Source organism: Sylvia atricapilla, chromosome 8, assembly GCF_009819655.1.
Source record: "Sylvia atricapilla isolate bSylAtr1 chromosome 8, bSylAtr1.pri, whole genome shotgun sequence".
NCBI classification, from domain to species: Eukaryota; Metazoa; Chordata; class Aves; order Passeriformes; family Sylviidae; genus Sylvia; species Sylvia atricapilla.
Genome location: NC_089147.1, coordinates 6,478,194 through 6,504,331, shown reverse-complemented (window position 1 = coordinate 6,504,331; position 26,138 = coordinate 6,478,194). Strand labels below are relative to the sequence as shown.

Here is a 26,138-nt window from a genome sequence, read left to right as displayed (position 1 = left end):
AACATCTTAAAAATACTCATTTATCCACTCAGCATTTGCAGAAGGCAAAGTATCATCCCTATTTTACAGATTTAGCCACAGCCAGGGAACAAGCCTTGGCCAGATCAGAGATTAATAGAAATTAGGGGTCCATATTTAGAGATTTCCTGTAAACAAGCATTATATACAAACCAAATAGGTTTTGTTTTGCTTTTCCGAAATACTTCTAAAACCTTCTCTGAAACAACAACAATAAATAATAGAAGTAAAAGTAAATAATAATTTTCAAATAATCCTGGCATACTTGCTTTTGGGAAAAAAAAATCCTACAAGTGTTGCTGAACCATTTCTATAATTTTTGGATCAGCAGCCGAACAACATGTGGAAGATGTACTTATCTTCATTTGCTTAATTAGTAAGTGAGAGTAATTAGTGACAGAGCATGCAGACAGCCAGCTAAGCACTCAAGGATGGGCTGGTGAAGGGTTATTCAGCAGCTCACCCAGCTGATGTCATGAGCTGTTGTTCTCCACATTGTTACTGCTCAACATTACCAACCACAATTAATTAGGATGGACTTAAGCCTGACCCAAAGTTGATCAAAGCCACTGAAAAGCCTCCCACTAAGGTTACAGATGTGGCTGAGAACTTGAAATTCACACCACAAACATGAAGGAGCTGGGTTTGGTTGATTTTTTTTTTGAGGGTTGGGAAAGAGGGTTGCCATGGGTTGGTTTTTTTTCCTTCCTCTTCGCTCTATGTCCAGCCTGGTCCCACAGACTGGAGGTTTCATGGCTACAGTGTGCTCCTGGAATACAACCTGAAATCCAGCAGGATTTCATCAGACAGGAATCCAGCTCAGGATGTTCCATCACCCAAACCAAGGCTCAGCTAAGTGGGGTTAAGTGGGAGACCCAACAGCAAAGTGAACGCCTGATCCACAATAGAACACTAAATTTGGACACACCTTAATAAAAAATATACTGCCTGGTTTACTTGCAGAAATGGGATTTATCTAAAAAAGCTTAATAGCACATTGAGTAAATAAGAAACAACCCAGAGACTAAATTCAGCATAAAGAATTTGTTACCCAGCTTCAGTTATTTTGTGCCCACTTATTCATACAAATTCTTTCTTCAGTATTACCAGTTCAAAAAATTAAAAATGGATTTCATTTGAGAAATCCTCCACAGATAAAAGGTAAACTTAAACTGTAAACTTATTAAATATGCACATTTTGTATTAGTTTCTACTTCAAAAGAAAATAACTGTGTAAGATGCATTTGAAAGAAAATAAACTAAGTCAAAAAGGTTCATCATAATGGAACATACAAAAATCAAGAGCTTCTAGCTTCACTTATTGCAGGCTAGATATTATGCCATAATAGCTGTCTCACAAAAAAAGGTCAGAATGTTTACTATTTGTGGCTTCTTGAAAATAAAATAGTATCTATTTGTCTTATCAAAAGTTTATGTTTACATAAAAGTCAAGAACTAGTAAAAGGGACTCTCATACAAAGACAGAAACAAATGACTAGAGTTGTTCTGAATGGGCACTCTGATGAGCTTTTTAATTACAAAACAAAGAAAAAAACTCCATCATGATTACCATTAAGTTTTATATTTATCAAGATCTGCTGCATTTAAGAACTTCAAAAGATTTCACTACTTATATCTAGCATCTGCCTGAATACAATATTTCATTTTAAAAAATCAAATGCTATGCAATTTTAATTGTTATTGAATTATTTTTCTTTAAAGGAGGTTATTTAAATGGAAGTTTAACTTCTGACAAATCAAGCTACAACCTAAACTTATGGTAATCCAGAGAAATAGTTAATTAAATTAAAAATATTCTAGGATTGTGTATAAGACACTAGGAACTGACTGGACTCATAGAAGGCACTAAGAAGAAAGATCATTTGTTGAGGTTGGATGAGCTTCTGGCAACAAATTCTCTTCTAGAGCAGTTCTATTTCAGTGCATAGCCCTGATTCACATCCATGATTAGTTTTGTTAAGAAAATTATTCTACGTTTAGACCAGGAGTGCACGCATTCTAACCTATGAAAAAAACTGTGCTGAGACACAATAAGATCCCTCTGTTCTAAGAGTACAAGATAACAAAAAACTTTTTCTTTAAAAAGAAACTACTCTTGTGTCATTAATTAAGGAATTAATACACAGGAAAAGGTGAATTTTTTTAGAACCATGTTTTCCATTTAAAACAGTGATTGATTTTACAGCCTTTAGATTCTAGTTTGAAGTATTTTAATTTCAAATGCACTTTGTACCAAATTTAACTCATTACATAGAAATGAATCATTACCTTGCAAATGCAAGGACGGCTAATTTCTGGTATTTAAATAATAATAAAAAAAAGAATGCAAAGGAATGAAAGTTAATTAACTTTTTAAACATTTTTCTATTGTGAACAGTATACGTGGGTGGCAGTGTGCATAAATATATATATATATTTACACATGTATAAAGAGAGACAGCCTATCTTTTTCACTAGCAAACAAAACCCAGGAAGGAAACTAACTGTGGGTTACACTTTTTCTTGAGGAAAACAAGTAAAGTATTGATAGACAAACGAAGATTAAAATGGATTATTTAAATCAAAGTTCCTTATCAGCCCTGTAACTTAATTCATTCTGCTGAAGACATAAACTGCTGCCTCGTGCAACAATTTCAATCCACAGAACTCAGCAAAGCTGCAGCGAGCCAAACAAAATTCAAGTGAGATAAGAGTTCATCTGAGTGCTCCTATTTAGAAACAGAATGTTCTTTAATTCTTGTATTCTAGCATATAGAACCTAAATATTCTTTTTTTTTCCCCAAAGAGTGACAGGATTATTTTTCACTACTCCCATTTGCACCACTCTTTTAGTTGTTCAGTTTCCTCATCCCATTACACTTGAAACCTTTCCCTCTCAAAACTTGATATAATAAATCAGTAATGAATGTTCAGTGAAAGCAGACTTCAGGGAGAGCCCTTTCTGGAGCACAAACAAGGTCTTCCACAAACACAAGCATCCAAGAACCTCCACAGCACACATTAGTAATCAAAAAGTCACTTCAAAACAAAGTACGAAAAGATCAAATTACATAAAAAGTTTTTAACATACTTAGAAACGGACAAGCACTGATACAAACATGTATAAAGCACAATGATTGTGCTCCTCAACACTCCACATTTTCATTTATATAACATGCTCAAGATATCAGATTGAAATCCAGCAAAAACCTACCTTGAAGATGGCAACATGCTTGTAGGCTTGAAGGTTGCCATAAACGGATTAGTTGAATCATAATCAAAACTCTCCTGATGAGCTTCCCCAAACGCACTCGGTGATTTCAAGTCAGTAGAACTCTCTGATCCCCCATTGCTAAGTTTATCTGACCTCTTGCTATCTTTTTTTCCAGTCACTCTTTCAAAAAGACTAACTTTCTCTTTTTTCTCCTTTTTAATGTCTTTTCTGATCTCGACAGGTTTGGAAAACAGACTTATGTTTTGATCCCACGTTGCTGGGCTTTCTTCAAATGGATTCTTCTGTCTTGGCAGTGTAGCAAATTTTTGGGGTAACGAAGCACTCACATTAAATGGGTCATTTTGTGCTTCAAGTGCAGTTTCATCAACTGTGCTGTCAAGTTGGCTCATTTTAGAAGTATCAACACTCAATGTCCTTCTGTGTGGAGATTTTAGACTCCCTGCAAACAATCTGTCATTAGTATATTATCAATGAGACACTATATCACAGTTTATGACATGCAGAAAACCCGTTTTAGCTTAGATCTAGAAGCTTTGCAATTGAGCCTCAGTTCAGAACACTGGTGAGTAACTAAGCTATTAAAATAAAAAAATTAACAGCTGTGGCCTCGATTTCATGTCTCAGAAAATGTTCAGGGATAGGCATCATGGGAAATTTCTGTTTCCTGCATGAAAACCAAGTTCTACAGAGTTGACAGCTGTGACTGGTGTGCCATTCCAGAAAGAGACAATAATGTGTTGCTGCATAATAACTTTGAGCAATGCGAAGTATTTTCAGTTCTTTCTATAAATCAGGTTTAAATTTTGGTGATAAAAAAGTTTTTGACTTTTTAATTGAACATATTTCTCACAAGAAGCTATTTTGCCTAGAGTCCCCTCTGGTATGCAATACACTCTCAGATGAGGACACAGTAAGAGAAAATGCTAAATTATCATACATCATGAGCAATGTAAGTTCCTTCTTACGCTCAGAAACAGCAATTACCAGAGTTACCAGCAATTAAAGAAAGCATAAAAAATAGGCCAGCAATATCTCAACATTCTGGCTTTGTAAGTGCTTCATAAATTAAAGTAACAGATTCTGAATGCTCTAATAATGAGCTATAATTGTAATGGTTGGGAGTTTTACTTACCCCCTTCATCAACTGAACCAAAGGACTCCAGCTGACGCCTGAAAAGATGGGTGTAGCCAACAGTGCTGGATTTCATTTTCTCTGAGGAGACGTGTGGTCCTGTTAGATCTGACATGGAGTGAGCTGAGGACAGCCGCTGAGGTCCCAAGAGGAAAGGTTTTTTTGGTTTTGATTTCATTTGCACTTCACCACCACTACACACCTCTAGATTTGTATCAGGTATGTGTGTGCTTGGGATGATTGCGGAGGATGTGTCTGAAAACGTCCCATCGTTTTTCCGACCCTTCATTTTGTCTTTTAGTTTAGCAAATGGGGATTTGGTTTTGTCCTTCATTGACAAATCAAACATACTTGCTGTCATGTTATTCCTCATAAACTGAATATTGACGTTTATTTCTCCTCTGTCTTTAGTTCTCTTCCCTTGTCTGGATTCTAGCGGAAACCACCTTAAAGGAGAAAGAGAGCAAATTAAGTTGTGTTTTCTGAAGGCTATCATTACACTCAAGTGTTAGTTGGTTAATGCATTTGGATAGCACAATTTACAGTATGAAAACACAAATCCTGTATCAAAGACTCCACCATTCCTGAAAAACTTCTTTGTTTATATTTGTTTTCAAGGAGAAAACACCTAAGCAAGAGGAAGCCCTTTACTGTTCACCTGTTTCAAAATCAAAATCAACTCTGGAAGCTGACCAAACACTACCAAAATTAAGGGCTTCCATCTGCTTATGAAGGAGAATTTCTACTTAATCATAAATACAAATACATTTTCTTTTCTTTTTTTTTATAGTTTTCAAGTGTCCTTTATTTAGTAGTGATGTAGTATTCTATGTAGTAGTGACATTAAAGTATTCTATGTGGCAACTACTTGATCCAGTAACCTCTTCTCCTTGGATTTTGCTCAGATTTAGACACTAGCAAACATTTTCCTTTCTTCTAAGCACTTGTTAAGATTTATGAAACTGCAGCAACAGTGGCTAAAAAATATCTGAGAATCAGCTACCATTTTAATTCTGCAACTGCCTTCCCTCTGGATGGTGACAGTAACTCCACAAGCACAACTGTGAGCACGTAGGTGTATCCAACAGTGTCCTCTCTTTTACAGGTCACCAGCAGGATTAACTTCAGAAATATTTCCTTTGGAACCATGACATAAATCCCCACTCCTTGAAAAGAGATCAAAGGTGTGATCATCTGTTTCAAAAAGCCAAGTGTGTTTCTTTGCCAGGTCCAGCAAAAGCTTTATCATTATCCAAGTGTCTTATTCATTCCCCGTTGTGCTCCATTGTCCCATGAAAGCATCTGCAGAATTATGGCCCAATCTTCCCTCCACAGCTTCAACTAAATGAATGACCAGCACACAATCCCTTCTCCACAACCACCACCAAGAGTCTTTTTCCTATTTAAAAGGTCACAAGGGCGTATTTCAGATCCACCAGCTCCAAAGTGCTCCAAAACCCACTGTCAGGAGAAATCCATGTGAACAGACTCCCACAACACTGCCTTACCACCAGAAACTTCTCAATTGGAGAGACTAAGAAATTTAATTGCCTATTAACACAGATACAAAATGGATTATACAGTTATACATACATTATTCAATTCTGCCAAATATAGAGAAAAAGGTCAGGTCAGGAAAGGAGAAAAATAGCCCTCCATTTGTTTTCAGTTTTCATAAATATATTTTAAAGGTGACAGCCGTAATCAAATTTCCAGGTTTACATGTTTTAAGTTGAGAAAATACTTGCAAAAGTGACACACCAAAGACATAACAAAAGGATAAAAGTGTTATGCCTTTTGTTGCTGTTGCTTTGTGATATTCATAAGATTTTGTATTTCATACTAAAGCAAAATAATTAAGAAATACCAGACCTCCTCTGTCCTTGCAATGAACAACATGAACTCAGACCAATAGATCCAGAAGCTCAAACCAGTATAAGGATAATTAAATCTTTAGGAAAAAAGCTTTTCTTCTGTTGTGAGGTAACTTCATTCATATACTTTAAATGAAATACAAAACCTGGAATATGCGTCTGAAGAAGATGGATTGTTTTTCCTTTTAGTTAATAATGCTTCACTTCTTTGGTAACTGATTCCAGAAACACTTTAAGTCATCTATAGAGTTGTTAGAGAAAACAAAAACAGAACCAAAAGTCAACTGCCTTTGTGCTACACAGTATCACAAAAACTGGAAGACATGATAGCCTGCTTTCATTAACATTCTTCTTTAAAAGAAAATATATCCACATATTCCCTTTAAAAAATACAAACAGTACACAGCCATAATGAGCAAGCCTTGCTCAGACCGCTCCTGTGAAGGTAAAAATCCCTGAACAAAACCATCCTGGACCTGAGAAAGCCCTTTGGCTCCTCAGCCACACACACCAGCACAAATAAGGCTCATGAGTGTTTTAAGAAACACTTAAAAGGCAGAAAGGACTTCATTTTTTTGACATTCAGATTTAATGGCTCAGCCTACACTGTAACAAAACATTCCCTTTTTGCCTCTCCTCAAAGGGTTCAAACATTAATACTCTATCTCTCATAAAACTGGGGATTTTTTTCTGTATTTTTGCTTGTGAATGATCAAAACCTTAAATTGATCCACAACACTTGTTTTACAACAAGAAGACATAAATTCTTAAGCTTTAGCTATGGGGAAGAATGTCTTTTGTTCTAAAAATTCATTTAACTCAATTATTGGCATTCTTATCACAAATCAACAACACTGGGTCATTACCAGCACTCACCTGCTAAGGGTAAATGCCATGTTCTATTTTGACATTTACCTCTTCTTAAAGAGAAGCCCACAACTAATACCTTGCCTTCATAGCTTTTACATTTCTTTTCAAAGTATATCTTGAAGAATTTGACCTTAAAAATAACTTCAGCTGGGAAAATAAAGAAACTCTCCTTTCCCTAGGAAGACAACAGAAGGTCCTGCTGGAACTAGGTTCAACGCTGCTACTGATTCCAACAGAATTTAATCATAAACTCTTTTACTCCAGCAAAATTCCTCTACTCTTCAGTGGAATTTTTATTTGAATAATGATTGCTGGATCAAATCTTTGTATGAAAGACAGATATTTAATCTTCATTGGCATTTCAAGGACGTTTCTTTGTTACCTTGGAGAGTTTATCTTGTTTTACTTACAATGAAGGTTCCATATGCCTCAGCTTATAACAAGACAATATGTGAAGCAGACTCAAATCATGATTTTCTTCGAAATTCAAAGGCAACTAATTACTTTTTTTAAAACAGATGAGAACAAATGCAGGGAAATGCATTTATGTGGAGCTGCACGTGAACGAGCAACAAAGGCTGTAAATGTTTCCTATTAGAATCTGTTTCGACAACACATGGGCGTGAGCAGCAAATAGAAAAACCAGCTCTGTACAGGAGAGAAAAAAGAACCGGGAAATGAAGTCCGCTGTTTTCAGATAACAACATTTGGGTCCTAAAACACTAAATTCCACTATACTACTGCCAATTTTAAAAATTGAAATGTATTATAAAAGCCAATAAAACTTGCTATTTTGGTTTTGTTTACAGTACTTTTAGCCACAATAAATGCTCCATTTGTCAGGCTGCCATGAGCTTATTCTATAGAAAGCCTGTACAAAGTAGGAAAATAGCCAATAACATACATGAACAAAACAGGGTGGCTGTTATGAGAGCAGATGCCCTTTTACTTAATAACCAAATATTACATCCAGTCTTGCAGACAGTCTTTATTTAAACAGACCTTGTACAAAGTCTGGCAAATTTTCCCAACTTCAAAAGAAGCCCTATTGCCTTTGGAATCACATTCATTCTTCTTGCTCCCACCTTCAAATGTTCTGTAGGGCAATGTCCTCCATACACCCTCTTAATTTTGACTTTTTCCCTATGGCTTCCATCAGAACAACCCTTGCTTCTTCCTCTCATCTGTTTTTCAGTGTGCTTATGGGCTCTGCCTGTCTTGCACAGGTTTCTGTTAAGTTTTACTTTTAAGTATTCTATAAACTGCCACTCTGCATGGTGACAATTTTCTTGAATGTGCAAAGAGAAGCTCAACATGCGAGGCAAAATAGGAAAAAACCTGCTGACCAGGCAGCCCAGAAAAGCTAAATCCCTATGTGACGCAGCATGGCTACTTTCTACCCATGACAAAATTAGTTGATTTTGGCCATACTTACAATTAGGAGTGGAAAAAACAAACTCTGGTAACTTGGGCAGTCTTACCAGTAATGAACCCTTCACCTTAGAGAAGACAGACAGGAGGGGTGAAAGAGAAAACTAAAATAAGCTACTATAAATGAGCAAGTTACAAAACTCTGGCCTATTTCATTTAAATAGCTAGTGATCTACAGACTTTCAGCTGTCTTTTTCCTTCCCTTTTCTATTTGTCCCCCAAACCTGCCACAGAATCTGACATTTCCAAGTCTTATCCCTCTCTCTCCTCTGAAGAAGCATCACTCTGCCTGTTTTGCTCACCACATAACAGTGAGCAGGATGGGCTGACAGCACGGGTAAGAAAAAGCACTACCTAATTTCAATTACATTTTAATTATATTTATGTAATTTATAATTATATAATTTGACGGCCTCCAAAACCACTGGGTAACTTATCTACCAATTTCAACAGGAATTAAGTGTTCCAGCCAGCACATTCATCCTGTGCGTGACAGACGACCTCCCGACTGTCTTCTGGAGAGTGCCAATGATGGAAAGTATTGAAGGAATTTTCCCATCTTTCTGCTTCTCAAAGACACCCCTCTGCCTTCACTCTACCAGTAATTATCTGTTGAGCTGACGGAGTTCTGCTTTGCTGAAAAACCCAAAGAATTTTGCAAGATCTTTATTTCAATTCAGAAATTACTGAAGAAATTTTGCAAGAAGACACATAATTACCACAGCATCCACCAAAGCTTCTGACCTTGATTTTACAGGCAAAAATCAGCATCATGATCTGCTACACATTAATGAGAATTTTCTATACAGGCAGATACTCTAAACCCACCCCAATAAAAGACCATCAGAATCTCAATTATAGAACATGTCCATCAGCTGTCCCAAAAATTAAGTTGATGACTGCTGTCAAGCTAGATACACTGAAGAAACTTGCTTCACAAAAGCCCACTAACATCAACATCCACAGCTAATTGATAAAAAGCAACATCCAAAGCCCAGAACTGTCTGACATTTGCATTTAGCAGCGTATGCACTTCGAAAAAAGCAGAAGTATGTTTTGTGATAAATCATTCCGATACCATACTGAGAGGCTGCCCCAAAAGTCAGCAAGTAGGAAAATTAAGGCAAGGGGATGAGCACAGACTACATCGTGTATGAGGGGAAATTAAGAAGAAAACAAATTATTCATTAAAATAAGTGATGACACGCACAAAGATGAATACTCTTACTTTCTGGAAGCCAACTGAAATGAGAAATTCAAAGCAGTTCAAAATAAATACTACAGAGTGACATTGTAACACCACAAAACATATGGGAACTGACAGCTATCACAACACCCTCACTATGGGGTTTGCTAACATCAACTGGAATCAAAGTCATTAAAGTCTTAGTTTACTTATTATTTTGGCTAAAGACTATGTATGAATATTTCTGTATTAGAAACAAACTAACTGAAGGTATGAGAATTAAGGCCAGTTATTTGAGTGTGTGCACGAGCACGTGTGTGTGTGCACAGAAAATGGAGAAGCATTTCAATCCAGATGGCACTTTGACACAGAGTTATAACTTACTAAGATGTGCGTGGATTTGTTGTCAAAATGCAAATGCTGGGAATATTCCTAAATAATTTGAAAATAACACTGTAAGTCCATAAAGCTACACTTGGGCAAAACTCTGTTTTCTCCCATAACCATCTTTCTCTTCTGTTCTTCACTACTCACGTTCTTTTTTTTTCTTTTTACGTTCAACGAGTGATACCACAAGACAACCTGTATGGAATCTCCAGCCTGCTCTTTATTTCTGTGCCTTTAACAAAATTCTCAGTTACTACTCTTCCCAATTTTGGCTTGAGTGGAACAAGGCTTTTCTCTTGATTTAACCACAATAAAGACATTTTCTATTACACCCTGCCATTTCCACTGTTATTGAAGTTCATGCCTTAAAATGCATTTTTCTTGTTTAAACTAAATTTAAGAGTAAAAATGAGTAAATAATAGTGTGTTATGTTTTGTAGAAATATTATTAAAATGGTTCCCACCCATTAACAAGCACTGAGTCCATATATAATCTATTTACTAGTTTTGCTTGTTCATAATTCCAGATGTATTTGAAGCCTCTCTCTTGCTTATGCTGCTACAGATGAGAGAGAGGACAGAGCAGAGGCAGTTGAAGAGTGATTTTATATCCAAGACAGAGGCTGCCAAGAAAGAATTCACATATAATTTGGAAAAAGTCACACCATTTGCATATCTTCCAGGAAGATCAGCAGCACTAAAGTCAGTGCCTACAACACAGGGGTACTGATCATGGTCAACAATGAGTTCTTTTTGTTTGCTTGCTGAGAAGCTGGTTTTGACTCTTTTTTTTACGATCAATATAAGTCAAGATGTAGTCTCAGAAAAGGCCAAGATTCCTTCACTGTATTATGCTCAAGCAAGCATTTTTTCAACAAGTGCTGCAATTTGTGTGTGTGTGTGAAGGGGAGTGTTGTGGAGGTATTACAGACTCCAGGGAGAAGAGGAACTAAATCACAAATAAAAGATGTCTCCTCCAACATTTCCATAAGAAATAATAACTCTACATCACCTGCCTCCCCAAATTTATAGCATTCCAAACAAGTGTTACATCTTAAATCAGCTGAACATACAATAAAATGAGCCGTCCAGCAAAGCTCATAAAGGAATGGACAATAAACAGAGTGGAATTAGAGAGTAACAAGGGTGAAGCAAAAGCTGAGGACAACATAAGTAACACTGGGAAAGTTAACAGCAATTTGTTCTAGTGTTGTGTTCATTTAGCCCACAGGAGGAAAAAATTCTAAGCTCTGTCATTGTAAAAACCAACTGAAAAATGCTTCAGTAAATTAAGACATGTCAGCAAATTAGTATTTTTTTTCATTCCATGGTAACCCACAAATTTGTTTTGATGCTATGCAATCAGATTATCAGCAGCATTAAGGCAACTGTGAGTTATAGTTGAATTGAAATTATTACAGAAAAGCATATATGCTTTAAAACAATTCATTCATTGATCATAATTTACATTTCAAATGGAAGAGTAGAAGAGGTATATTTATTTTGCAAGAGCAGATGGAAAAAATTGTCATGTATTTCTTAGGATGAATTAAAAAACCCATGAGATGTTATTGCAAAAAATAAAAACCATGTCAGAAATGTAACATTTGAAAACTTCTAAATACAGTTTTTCCAAAGCTTTTTGAACTGTTAAAAAACCTCAGTAATATCTTTCAGCATCTGGAGCCTAGTTTTCAGCTCTAGAAAAAAGAGCAGAAATAAAAAGTCCCTGTCCATTTCAGGGATGTCAGAGATACAAATTTATGAACTTTCACAGTACAATGGACATTTCTGCACTAAGACAGAAAGAAAATGAACTGGGATCCTGCAGATGCTTTGGATGAAGTCTCTGGAAGAGATCGAGTGAGGGACCATCTGAGCCACAGCTGGATCTAACTGTTCCAAGAATTTTTACTTTTAAGAATTTGAAAAATCATCAGTTTCAGAAAGGAAAAGGACATTCTATGATGCTGTGTACAAAATTTTCCCTATCAAGTTATAGTAAATAGACTACATTGTTTCATTAAGTCTTGAGCCAGAGCAAGTTTCTTAGAACACAAGACAAATCCTATCATGAGGCCTCTGCCTGAAAACTTCACTGCAGGGAGTATTTGTCTTAAGATGTGACAAGTAACAAAAAAAAGCTCCACACGAAAAAAAAAAAGATTATTTTTCCATAACATAATGTTCCCGAGTCTGTAATGATTTTTGAAATTTATTTCTTCCAAATTACAAAATATTAAATTTAAAAAATATGTAAAAAGCCAAATGTCACACACCCCATGGCCTTCCTAGGAACTGAGAATCAGCTGGTAGCCTTCACTTCTCATACCTCCTTACTAAAAAAGCACTAGGGATTTGCTGACAGGGTTCAGCATTGTGCAGAATATTAAATATCTTTTTTGCAATACCCTGGTGACTCCTGAGTCTGTCTCTTACAGCACCATATGTAGAGCTGTGTTGGAAAGAGGAAGCTATTAAATATATTAAAAAGTAGAAATATTACCAATAGACACTTCATCAAATAACTGGATCTCATTCATCCCCAAACAAAGCAAGAAATGTTAAGGTTACATCAACATAAGAAAATAACTCTGGATTTAATAAGAGCACAAGCCTGTTGAACATATTTGAAAGTAAAAACATTGCTTAATAAAACAGATTAGTGTTTCTGAAACAATGAATATAGCTTTCAACCATCAGAATGCTTTGGTAACAAAGACATTGGACTTGGTTTTGAGAGGTGCTGGGTGTCTCAGTTCCCACACCATAGTCACAGTTAGAAGGTCTTTAGGTCCAAATATATTACCTTTAGTTTACTGCCAACACAGGACTAGGAGTATTTTCTATTAAAAGGATTTAATAAAGAGGAGGGGGAAAGAGAGCATTTCGTTTGAGATTGCATTCGTAAATCTATTCTTGAAAGTTTGCCCTTGTCCCACACACATCCACATCTCCAAGGAACGCCTGAAGGAGACAGCCACGACACACCCACACGGCACGAGGGCACACGACCACCAAAACCCAAAAACATCTCAAGTCTGGAACTCAGCGTTACTTTTTTCCAGAAGTGAGTTTTTGAAAGGACGTTTCTGAGGTTTCTAAGAACCTAAAGACGCTGAAGGGAAAGCTGGACTTTCAGTGGCTCCTTCCTCATAAGAATTTAAACCGGCATTAAGCGAGAACGCGCTGCCAAAAATCCCACTTGCCGCCCAGCCGCACTTTTACACTTACATAAGACTTTTACAAGTACGGCTGCTCGGCCCTAGAAGCCTAACACCCATCAACTTTTAATAAGATTTGCAATCTGAAATGCTCAAGTAACTTCTGAAGAAAGGACTTGGGCTGTTTATAAAGCTTTCCCCACAGGCCCCCATCTCGTGCAGCAGAGCTCACAGGCAGCGCGCGGCGCTCCCGGGTGATTCCAGCTCTGGGGGGAACTGCTTCACAGCCACATAGCAGGAGTTCCTCTCTCACACTTCAGAGACAGAAATGAGAAAATAAAGAACACCTATGGAGCTCTGCTGAGCATAACTTCCTATGAAAATACCGCAGATCTGAATGTTTGTTTAACTATCAGGAGGACTGTGTTACTTACCCCACTTAAAAATTTCTGGAATAATTTTGCAAGACTCCAGCGCTACTTTTGCTAAAACTGGTGCGGGAGCCTACGTTTCTTCTTCTAGGGAAAAGAAGTTTTGTTACTCACAGTAATAATGGAATAATTTACATATTTTACTCCACATATTATTTCTGAACACATATTTCTATCTAGATTTACAGTCATCACTTCTAGTAGCATTCCTCCCTTGTTCATTCACCTTGTTTTTCACCTTGTTGCTAGGTGTTGCAACTAAGGCAATTGACTACTGACTTGCAAGATAATTACAACTAATGATTCAAGAATTTTTAAGATACGTGTCTAAAGAGCAGTGAAACTTCTTGAATCAAGTGTTAACAGAAATTAAGACCCTAAGGCTACAGGCATTACCATGTATGGCATCAAGATAACTGGTTTGTCCCTAAAAAGGTAAGCAATTAAAAAGCGTAATACTCCAAACAGTGAACCCACGAGAGATTCTGCACAGACTTCTTCTTTGCTATTGCATGGTCTGTGAACATACTGTTTTGCAAAAAGTTCAGTTTACAAAAACAAACACCAGGGCAAAGAGAGCTTTGACTTGTCTTTGGCACTCTTCAACCTCAGCTGTGCATTTAAGTAGGTCCAGTTTTTGAGGTGGTTTCAGCAGGAACAGTTGTCTGACCAAGAAGCCCTGCCTGGTGTTAACCATATGGATTGCCAACGCTGCTGGAAGTTCAACCCCAGCACAGTCAGAGACAGACAATCAATGCCAGTCTTTCAGAGGCTTGGATGCAAAGCCCAGCACCTCACCACAGACCCACCATCACTATGGATACCAGACTTTCATTTTAACAGCTGGGATTTGGGCACAGCAGCCTTTGTACTCTACTGAAGAGACACTAGAGCAGGAAAGGCACCTGGAGCAGGAACTTCTTAACCGCTGCAGAAAGATCTGTTATATGTCACTGCCAACACTTGGAGGTCTCCATGACTCGACTTCTGTGGGACAAGCATCTCTAAACCAAAGTCATAAGCATGCCTGCAGTACTCTCACACCTACAGTCTGAGTTACACATACACATTGGAGGATAAATTAATCTGGTACCAAACATCTTTGTGCAACCACGTCCTGTCTAGGAATTATAACAACTTTACTCATTCAGTTTAAAAACTCAAGACAATTAGAAAAGTATGGTTCAACTTAATAAAATGTTATGATGCTTTTTTCAAAAAAAATTTCATTTTTCTTGCATTCCAGCACCTGAACTTCCTGGCAAACACAATTTTATTTGACAAAGGCTGATGCAGGTAGTGATGGAAGCTACCACAAGAGCTGAAATTTCTCTTCAGTCTTCTCAGCTGAGGCCTGCTGTACAGTGCAACCTGCGGGATCATGGCCTAAGATTAATCAGGACCAGCAAAGCACTGTGCTTTTGTGGTAAGCCTTCATTAAGTCACAGTTCATTGACCACTAAAACATAAATATAAAACATTTAAAGACACCTGGTTGAAGCAAGTGAAGGAAAACAATTTTAAAGAGAACCACACTAGGTTTCAGAGCATCTGAGTCTCACACATGGTTCAAACTGAGGTAGGACATGAATGGGGGTATGGCCCTGTGCAGAACAAAGGAAAATGCTTAGAAAAACAGACTGTAATGAGTTCATGTTACATACAAGGGTTTGTCAGAAAAGTTAATGTTATTGACAGTCCCTGTGCACAGTAAGCACTTTGATTACAGTAAACTTCTCTGAGGAGGTCATACCACAATGACATAACTGTATAGATTAAGAGATTTGAGCACAGAATCAACAAAAAAAGTACTAATTTCATTTCAATGTACATATGCACGTTCATAGTAAGGCTACTATTTCCCATCCTCCCCAAGTGCAACTGTCCAAGGAATACAAATCATAATGAAAAAAACCAACCATCACTTACTCTGTTTTCCGCCTTTGCTTGTCTTCAAATACATCATTCAGACTTATGGCCACCTGTCCCAAAAACCTGTCCAGCCCCACCAGCGACCTGTGCATGACAATCAGGTACAGGATGTATTTTTCTGGATTCTCCTGCATGAGTAGTCCAGGGAGCTCGAAGGAGGCCTCTTCTTTCCAGATGGGATCCAGCGTCTTCTCCGCCACCGAGGTGGAGTACTTCTCCTTGCCCAGCTGTATGATGGTGTAGGCATCGTTGCTGCCATTTTTACCTTTTGGCTTCAGACCTTTGGCTTGAAGGACCGTAACTTGCACGTGAGTTGGGAACCACTTCTGGGCTTGCTCTGCCAACATCATCTTCGAAGATCGCGGCAGCGGCAATAACAAACGCAAAGTCTCGTCAGTCCTCGAGTGACTGCGTAAGGGCACTTACGGCGGAGACACCTGTCAGGGGGCTCGGCTGCTCCTTGCTCTAGCGCTCCTGGCCGCGGGTGGCCCTCACGGGCCCGCGGGTCCCCCCTTTCCCCGGCAGCCCCACCTGCGGCTCCATGGCCGGGGGCTGCCGGTCCCGCCGCCGCCCCGGCCCCGCCGCTCCCCCGCGCCCGGCCTGGCCCTGCCCGCCGCTGCCGCCGGCCCGGCCCCGCGCCGCCCGCAGGGCATCCCCCGGGCCGGGCCGCTCCGCCGCGGGGCCCCGCCGGCCGCCGGCGGCCTCTCCCCGCTGTGCCGGCCGCCTCGGTGCCGGCGGGGCGCTCGGTGCCGGGCCGCCCTCCCTGCCTCCGTCGGCCCGCCCGTGCCTGCCGCGGCCGCCTCAGCCTCTCGGCGCGCTGCCCCCCCGCCGCCGCCCGGCCTGACGGGCCGGCTCCGCCGCTTCCGCCTTCCCCATGCCGCGGGCGGCGGCGGCGGGCAGAGGGCAGAGGGCAGGGTTCGCCGCCTCCCTCTCTTCCCTCCGCCGCCGTTCCCCGGGCGCCCGGGCAGGCGCTGCCCAGCGCCCCGAGCACCGCCGCTGCCCGCGGGCAGGGCCGGAGAGGCCGCGGCTGCCCCGGGCGTGACGGAGCGCTGCCTCCCGGGGCCCCCTCCCGGCTGAGATCACCGGCCCGTTAATTAATTCATGGCTATTTTGGTTTCTAGAGCGGGCAGAGAGCTGTGCAGGAGCTGTGGAGAGGAGGGAGCTGGGCTAAAGGCGTCAGTCGTCGTTATTATTATTATTATTATTCAATGTTCGGGGCTCGGGGGCGGCCATGGAGCCGGCCGCGGTGGAACCCACCCTGCTGCCCACCGCTTCGGGAGCTTCTTCGTTTTTCGGCCCCATCCACCCGCCCTGGCAAATCTCTTGGATTTAAATGAGAGAGTGAAAACTACAAAATATAAAAATATTGATAAAAACAATATTATGCAAGGTGTTTTGAGGACACATAATTTTGCCGGTGTGTGCACCTAGAGACTGCAAAACTGTACACCTGTATGTGGCGTCACAGGTATTAATGTAGTTTCCACCAAAAAAAAAAAAAAAAAAAATTAGAGTTGCCAGGCTGTTTATCCCATCCCTTCCCATCCCTGTAAAGTGTAAAAAGCAGGGAATCCAGGTCAGATACTTCACCCAGCACCTCTCACTCATGAATGCCCAGTCCATGTCCACAAGTTAGTGAGCAATGAAACCTTGGAAACCATGGGAGACCTTTTCATACAGCTGAGACCTACAGGAAATTAAAAACTTAAAGCTGAAGGCCATTAGAGAGTAAAATATAATGCTTCCCACAATACCTAATGCCAAGCTAGTTATCATCCAGGGCCCGAAAAGGAGGGATCACCAGTCTACACACACTCATTTTCAGTCTGAGTCCCAGCTCATGTCATTTCTGTATACAATTTTAATAAATACTTCATTGATGCTCAATTTTTGGCTGGCAATGATAGCTGTCTGCATGCTGTGATAGTTAACACGGAGCTGGCACTTCTTCCCTCTTCCACATTGGATCTGATTTTTATTGATAGGAAAATAGATGGTCCACTTGGAAATGGTAACTTCAATACATGTCCTGGGATTGTATTTAGGCAAAAATTTGTAAATGGATTATCCAGGATAGTAGTTTCTGAAATCATAGTTTTGTAATGCTAGTTTTGTAATTTGTAATGCTACAATTGTCTGCCTTGGTTTGTGATGTTGGTCAATTAAAGCTGCACGTCAACTCTTTGGGATAAATCACCATCCCCCTTGCCTGAAAACCCCTTCCCCTGCTCTGCAGCTGTCATTCTTCCACATCCTCAGGTATCTTTCCCAAATGTTTCACAATGAAGCTCCCAGGAGGAGCTGCTGTGCTGGGGAAAGAGTTGCAGTATTTTGAGATGGAAGAGCCAGAAGGGATTATGGTGCCAGTGTTCTGCGGGAGACTTAGGCCATGGGGGAAAGCCACGGGTTCTTCTTGGAAACCAGAGACACTTACGTACATCAGAATATTTCTGAAATTAATTTTACCACATACAAATTCTATTTTAGTAGAATAATCTTCGTAGCACTAAATAGAAAACAAGCATGATGAACTCATCAAATCAAAACAAGAAATGAATTTTAGGTAGGCAGAATATATTTATCTAATAGAAATTCAAGTCAAACATCATGTCTTGCATGATGCATCTTAGGAAAACTTTCATGAGTTTTTACAACAGTCAGGTTTTGTGCTTTTTCCTTGCCTTTTATTGGAATTCTCTAATTTCTTATTATTGTCTCTTTCTAAACAAGAGCTGACTGGAATACATGTGCACACAGCTGAAGAGGGGAAGGTGGAAGAACTTTTGTACTGTTGCAGACTATGTATCACTGCAATACCCAATCTGCCTCTCCTGCTTTCAAAAATAAACAGATTATTAGTCCTCTACTCCTTATGTGCAATCTGGCATGTGAAAAGAAGAGTGTGGAACCTTTCCCCTTTCTCATGTTTCTCCTCTCTGCTCAGCTGGTGGAGCAGGCACTGGGGAGATGCCCTCTTCAACTCCTCCACCCCTGTGCTTGAAGAGAATTCTGCTCAAAGGTGCACCAAATATATTTTATTCCCTCTTACAGCCCTCAAGGGTCAAGCTGAAGGCTGGCCTTTTGATTTTGTCCTCATTGGAATAGGGTAATTGTCATCTTCTGGAATGTAACGTGGGATATAAATGACAAAATATCTCAGAGAAATAATGATATCTCCAGCAACACAGTGTCCCCTGGCACTGTGTTAGAGCATTAATCCAGAAATGACTCAGATTTTCGTTCACTAAGCCACCACAACTGCTCAGTGCCTCTATGCACTGTAGGTTTTGCTCATCATTGTCCATGATTTAGTGAATATTTCATTAGAAAATCCATTTTATTTCCTATACACCATTTTGGTAACAGGACTGTACCATTCTTTCAGTCCACCATTAGATACCCACTGTTGTTCTGTAATAATAATCTTTTAAACTCACTGTTACTGCTGTATCATGTTTTCTGTCCAAGTCCACTAACTCTGAGGTTGTCTCATCACAAATTTTCTAGTCCTTAGTTTCTTTTAGAGGATTTTGAGCTCGAAACATTATATTTGGAGCTTGCAGTTTTTTTGTAGCTCCTTTTTGTGCTACACTGTGGTAAAAAGGATTTCTTTCTCCCTGTGGATAGTAGGGTAGCTCCTGTAGTTTCTACACTGTGCCCCTTTTCCCTGTTCTGCCACTCCTGTGTAGCACTGGAGAAAGGCAAAACCAGAATTCTTGGTGATTGAAGAAAAAGCCATCAAAGCTGGAATATGTGGCCTCAGGAAATTGTTTCTGCATTTCTAATTTGCAATAGCTGTCCTGTGTTCCTGGTGGCTCCTCCAACACCCCATCTCCTTGTAGATAGTGATGAGAGCAAGTTTAAAAAACAATTGTTAATCACAGAACAACAGAAGATATCTATGGTATATTTAATACAGAACCCTAAAGATCATGTGTGCCATCTATCTCTATTACATGTTCTTCCAGTCACTTCTGACCTAGGAGATCAACATTTTCTTTTTTAAAGAGGGAATTCCAAGAACTGTGGTGGATTTTTTCAACTTCAGTAATTTGTAATTCTCTCTCATTTCTCCCTCCTGAGCCTACAGTACATCTGATTAAACATGAGCCTTGATATTCTGGCTACCCTTTCAAAAAAAAAAAAAAAAAAGGCAAAAAAAAAAAAAAAAGCATGAAAATCTTTTTGCCTGTGCCACTGAGACAGTTCCATGTTCTGCTTCTCATTCTTAGCTGTGTACTTGCAAAAGAGGATCAGATCAGTTGTGTTTCCACTGGTAAGCTGTAGCAGGTAATTTGGTGATTTAATTTCTCCCTGATTTCTGTTTATGAAGTAGGAAACATTTCGTTGTTTTTTAATGAAAATGCTATCTCCTCTTTGAAATTATTTGCTGAATAATTCTGAGTTGGCAGATTGCGGGCGGTGTGTTTGCTTTGAACGTTACATTGCTGTGAGGAACAGGCTGGTTTTGTCTCGACATGTGACAAGCTTCTGCTTTCTGCCTTGCTGAATAACTTTCAGTAGCTGTTGCAACTGTCCAGATTGTTTTCTGGAAAGACTGTGCAATTTTTGAGACTGAACATTGTTGCCTTTTAGCTTTATCTTAGCTGTCATTATTTTTTCAATTAGTGACTTCTTGAGGAATTCACTGGAATTAATTGACTGCAGAAATCAAATAGCTGGGCTTGAACTACTGTGAATTGGAAGGTTTTTCTCAAGCTACTGGTTTTGTCTGCTCTCTTGGTTTGAGAAGGATTCATCATGCTGGAAGTATTTTGATGTAATTATTAAAAGCTAGAAGAATATTAATGAAATTTCTGTTCTAACCCCAAATTTCGCAACCCCAAATGTTCAAGATTAGCTGAGGCTGGATCAGTGAGGCTACTGTCCTTCTCTGTGTGCTTCCTTTTACCTTCCACCTTCACTCTTGTGGGACATCTGCCCAGAAGGAGAAAACCTTTGGCCTCAACACTAGGGCTGAATTTTCTCTGGTAGGTTTTGAAAGCCCTACAGACATCTCAGTGATCCTGAGCTCTCAGGCACTGCCACTGTCATCTCTTCTGTGCTGCTCTCTCTAGCCAGCTGTGGGTTTGTCTGCTTGGGATGCAGTTTGTGTCTGCCCTGCCTCACTCTTCACCTGTCTTTCTTGTAAGGAATGGGATCATACAAGAAACAGCAAAGGAAATGTGTCTCTGAAAAGGGGAGTGGGGGCTTGAAATCAAGCAAATGCCATAGAATTGTCCATTGTTCTGGCAGAAATCCAGTGCTCTCAACCGGAAACCTGGAGTCAGGGTTGTGGAAGTCCTGTGTGCAATATCAGACTTCAAATAAATGCCAGGTACCACTAAGAGTGTTGGAAACATCATCTTTTTTTGTTCATTTTTAGCTGAACATGTTTCACAGCCTTTCAACACTCTCATCCATTGCGAAGTTCAAAGAGGCTTAAATGCTGTAAAACAGTCATCAAATACTATAATTAAACTTGCCAGTCACCCAGATTTGACCCAAACTGCCTGTGTCTCAAGCTGTTAGTCAGCTGTCTGGGTTAGATTTCAGTTCAGCCTTTTAAAAACATGAAAACACCTCATTCCAGCAGCTTCTGCACAAACCATTGTGCTCTTCTGTCAAAGCCTCCCTGTCATGCAAACTCCTTCAGCACTTCCAACCTGACACAGCCATGAGGTGCAGCCTGCCCCACACCTGGTAGGATTCAGACTGTCACCAGCAATACCTCCACAGGAGACAGCACCAGTGGCACAAAACTCTTCTAAAACTAACCTCCAAGGGCTAAATTCAGATTTGCCCTTGGCTCACCTGAAACTTCATGGAAAACCTCCAAACTGACCATTGGAGAAGTGCCTTTTCAAAAATTACAGAAACACAAACTGAGGCTCAAATTAGGAATGGAAATCGGCCATAGGTCATCTATTTTTAGACTTATAAACATTTTGTTTGTTTGTTTTCGGTACCTGTCCCATGATTAAACATCTTAAAGAACTTTTATGCATTGGAAATGTAAAGAAGTAATATAGGGAGAATCAAGGATGATTTTGTCATCTTTGCAGAGAATAATATATATTTTTCAGCTTGACAGAACCTAAAAAACATTAACAGTAGAAGAAAACAAGTTCAAAACGATGACCTTTCTGTTTTTTAATGAATCAAGAGAAGAAAAAAAGAAAGATTTTTATCATTGTTTGAGTATGAGGCTTCTTCAGAGGTATTTTTCCTGTGTTTAAATAACTCCTACATTTATTTTCTAGGTCATTTATTCTTTATGTGTCTCCAAGGATCTCAGAGACCATTACCTCACAAATTCTCCAAAGTTATCAACTCCCTTAAGGAGAATCTTGGCAAATAACAGAAAATTATGTTCTAAAAAGGGTTCTTTGTGAGGTAACTTCTGAACTTCTCTAATTGTTTTCCCTCTTTTGAAACTCAAAGGGCTTTACAGGACCCACACATTCAGCATCATTAGGTTCCCATATGAGGAGAGACTAAATGGAATTATTAGTACGAAGATTAAATTGTTATATTTACACCATTTGTTTGTGCACTAAGTTAGCAGTCACATCAAGTGGGTAAAACACATACCACCTTCAAGCATGGTGTATCCCTTTAAATGAGTGAGTAAATGGGTCTTCATTGAAGTCTGGCCTTAGGTAAAACAACACACTTAAACTTCCTGCTCATTCCCAAGACTTTTTCCCAGGCTTAGCTGCCCCCAAAATCTCTTCCAAGGGATTTTATTCTACCAGAGGACTATCCTGTGTCTCTTCTGTTTTTGAAGGGTCTAATGGAATCCACCTGCACGTGATTAATCTGCATTTAACCACAGGCTCTCAACACTTCCTGCATATTCATAACAGGAAAACTCTTCTTCCCTGGTGATACAAAAACACTCACACCCCAACCAACCAACCAACCAACCAACCAACCAACCAACCAACCAGTTAAATAATTTAACATAAAATATGGATGGATGGATGGATGGATGGATGGATGGATGGATAGATAGAAGGAAGGAAGGAAGGAAGGAAGGAAGGAAGGAAGGAAGGAAGGAAGGAAGGAAGGAAGGAAGGAAGGGAAGAAGCTTGATGTGTTTGTTACACTTAGACTTAACAGTCCAAGGTACAGCAGAACATGGATTTTCTAACTCTTCACACCCCACATTGCAGTGCTTGTACAAAGCCCAGAACAATACTTGGTATTTTGGCAGAATTTTTTTCTCTTGTCGAGCTGGTGAATAATTCAGATTTTTATACCATCTTTCCTCCTAGCAATATCAATTTCAATTTGGCTTCAGCAAGGTCCTAGATAAATATGTGATTAGAGAAGGAATCTAACTTAAATTGCTGTAGTTAAGTTTTATATGTGTTAAATGTGTGTACTCCTAGCACTCTTCTCCAATGTTACTTAAAACCCTCATATCTTTCAAGTGTGGTTTATTCTTAGAAAACTCAAGCTGCTCCTAGAATTCTGCTCCCAGTAAGAGACAAATTAGATAAAAACAACTTCTTGAGAGGAGAGAGCTTGCAGAGCTCTTGCAAGTAGACATGGAGTGCTGCTTCTATGCCCTTTTGGTAAGAATTATCCAATAACTAGTATACAGCAGATAGAATTTCACTTTTCAAAAATGTGTGTAGTGCATCTTCTTCCCAACTCCAGAAGTTGGAAGGATTGTGAGGGCTCTGGGAATACTGCAGATTTATTTTGGCACTGCTTAGTGCTTTAAGCATCCTGGAAATCAGTACTGGATATGTTCTCATAGTCTGGATGTAAATTAGCCATATGTGCATTAGAGGCATTATTTGCAGATTGAATTGTGCAACTAACTATACTTAGGGCCTTAGATAAATTATTTCTATATTGGGTCCAATTTTTGCTGTCATTTACAGTAATATAAATCTAGGATCACTACACTGAAGTCAATGGGGTAATTACTTTGAATTTTCTCCAGTGTGACGGAGAGCAGAATTTAGTCTCTGGTTATTATTTGCAGCTCTGAAGGCCTTTCCCCTACACTAGGAATTTACTGAGGCTCTACTGTCACTTTGTTCACTCTCACTTTAGAATTATGCTCAGAAAGTCTACCTACATGTGAAAACAAAGTGGCACAGGCAGAGTTAGTTGGTTTTGGCATCTGAGTAAATAAAAATGAGAACAGTTTGCCTGCTGTTAAAATCTCTTGTTGCTTTGCTCTTCATATTCCTTTGTCTTTGCTTTCAAAAGTTTGCAACCAGAGTTCTTTCTGGTTAAACCCCACTAAAAAGTCACCACTAACTATGTTAGGATGTAGACATCACCCTCTGAGCCTCTTCACCACTACTTTGAAAGGTGCTTTAGCAAAAGTGATTTGTAACTACCTCAGAGTTTTCACTGTATCTTCATGGTTTAAACCAATGACGCATCCTCATTTTCTGTTGACATTTGACAGCATTGCCTATCTAAATGTGAAAAAGCAGTGAATAACAGTAAAGGCTCTCTACAGCAGCTCTTTTGAAATTCCCATCAGCTAGAAAATTATGAAGTCAAAGATGAAGCATACTAATCTCAATAAAAGATGGAAACCATGCTAACACATCAACAATTGTTCTCTAGAAGCACTCTTGCTGATGCTAGGGTAATGTGATTGTCCATATAAGAACACAGATGTCTCATCATCCAGCAACATCTGATATTAAGGCATATCAATGCTGGATGCAACTTCGTAGCTGTGGTTCAAAAGCTCATGTTAGGGGAACTCACTGGGATACTGGTTATATCTTTTTCAACTCAGTGTTTCTAATGAGAAGAAGATGTCTGAATGTATTTTCTGTAAGTCATAATCATTTGAAAAAATGCATTAGCAGGCACAGGTCTCATAAGTGATTTTAAATCATCTCCATATTTTGTTTTCCTTCAGCTTCTCCTTTGTTTCTTTACTGCTGCTGCTCAATCTCATTTCTTCTCTCCCCATATTACTGTAACAGCAGTCAGCCTTCACTTCCAGAGATAGAAAAGCCTGTGTGATTAAATGCTTCACTTTGGCAATCAGATATTCTTGGTGTTTATTTATTGAAGGGTCTTTTGTGCAACATCCTGCCACTGCCTGGGTCCTTCCATTGCTAGTGACAGTATCAAGAGGCCACAGAAGGTGATAATTGCACCACTGCTGAGTTTGTGCAGCGTGGTAATGGCTGGACGGTGCTGAGTAAAGAGGCACAGGACTAATGTTACTGTTCAAATAACCTTTACTCAGCAAAACTCACAGGCAGTTGTAAATACTAACTTAAATATCATCCCAGCCAAAATATGACTTCTCAGGGTCATCCCTGGAATTACTTAAATTGCAGAAACAGATATTCACTTCAACATTTTAATATCCAGCATATGTTCCCAAAGAAGACTTCCTTATCCAGTGGCAAGCCTGAAATTTTAGTGTAAGAAATAAAGAGGCAAAGAGGTAAAAGAAAGATTAGAGCAGTTGGTTTGTGCATGACACCGGGGAGATTGCTCAAAGCAGATTACCTGGGTCCATGGTTATGTTTTCTACAGCAAGGCACAGACAAGGAAGGAATCAGGGTGGAAAGAGGGGGCAGTTCACCAAACCAAGCACAGGTGACATGGCTTCCCAGAGCACCAGTTTTGCTGTGCAGAGGGAACTCTTCAGGTAGGTTTTACCTTTGTTCATATACTGATGTTGGCTTTGCTAGTTAGTTCAGCTGAAGACTGACCTGCCCCAGCACATCCTTGGTCATAGGGACCACTATGGTTAACACATTTGTCCTGGCCAGGATGTTTCACCTGGAAAACCTGCACCCAGCCCACTTCCCAGCTCTCCTTAGTCGAAGAGATACAGTCCTGACTGAAAAATCTCTGGGGTGAAGAACCCACAATCCCTTAGTAAAAGTTTACCTGATAACTAACTAACCTCACTGCTAATAATCCTATATGTTTTATCTATAATCAGAATTTGAACATTTCCAGCTTCTAGGTCTTGATTAATTTCTATATTTTAAATTATAGAGCCATTACAAATTTTCTCCACGTGTAGGTGTTAATATATCGATCAAGTCTTTCAGCCTTTCTTCTGATAAAGTAAACAGATTAGGCTGCAAACATCTATCCCTACAAGGCAGATATTCCAGATCTTGAAATCATTCTTTTCTGATCTATTTTCAATTTTCCGTGTCTTCTTTGAAGTGGGAACACCAAGACTAGTCATGATACTCCAATAGTTTTCCCACCAGCTCACACACAGCTGTACTTCTTGTGCCAGAATCCCTGGCCCAGTAATTCTGCTGCTAGCTTAGGTTTAGGAAATTCAATCTAGGGTATTAAAACACTTGCTATATATTTTCCCTGCATAATTGGAAAGCAGTGAGACATCAAGCAATGGATCAAATCTGCAGGGGGAGAAAAAAAAAATTCCAATTCTCAAGTTAATTGTCCTGAAAAGTTTAGAGAAATTTACTGCAGAGATACTCTCCCATAGA

At 39.5% G+C, this 26,138-nt stretch overlaps 1 protein-coding gene across 1 annotated transcript in view; it reads right to left on the bottom strand.

Moving 5' to 3' along the window:
- The window catches only part of RAB11FIP2 (RAB11 family interacting protein 2), a 32,327-nt gene extending 16,096 nt beyond the window's left edge, over positions 1-16,231 (bottom strand). The window contains exons 1-3 of the mRNA XM_066323508.1: positions 15,658-16,231; positions 4,386-4,831; positions 3,233-3,692 (exon numbers count right to left, since the gene is read on the bottom strand). Of these exons, the coding sequence (XP_066179605.1) occupies positions 3,233-3,692; positions 4,386-4,831; positions 15,658-16,010 (1,259 nt within the window). The 5' untranslated portion in view covers positions 16,011-16,231. The remainder of the gene's footprint in view (positions 1-3,232; positions 3,693-4,385; positions 4,832-15,657) is intronic.
- Positions 16,232-26,138: the final 9,907 nt, after the last annotated feature.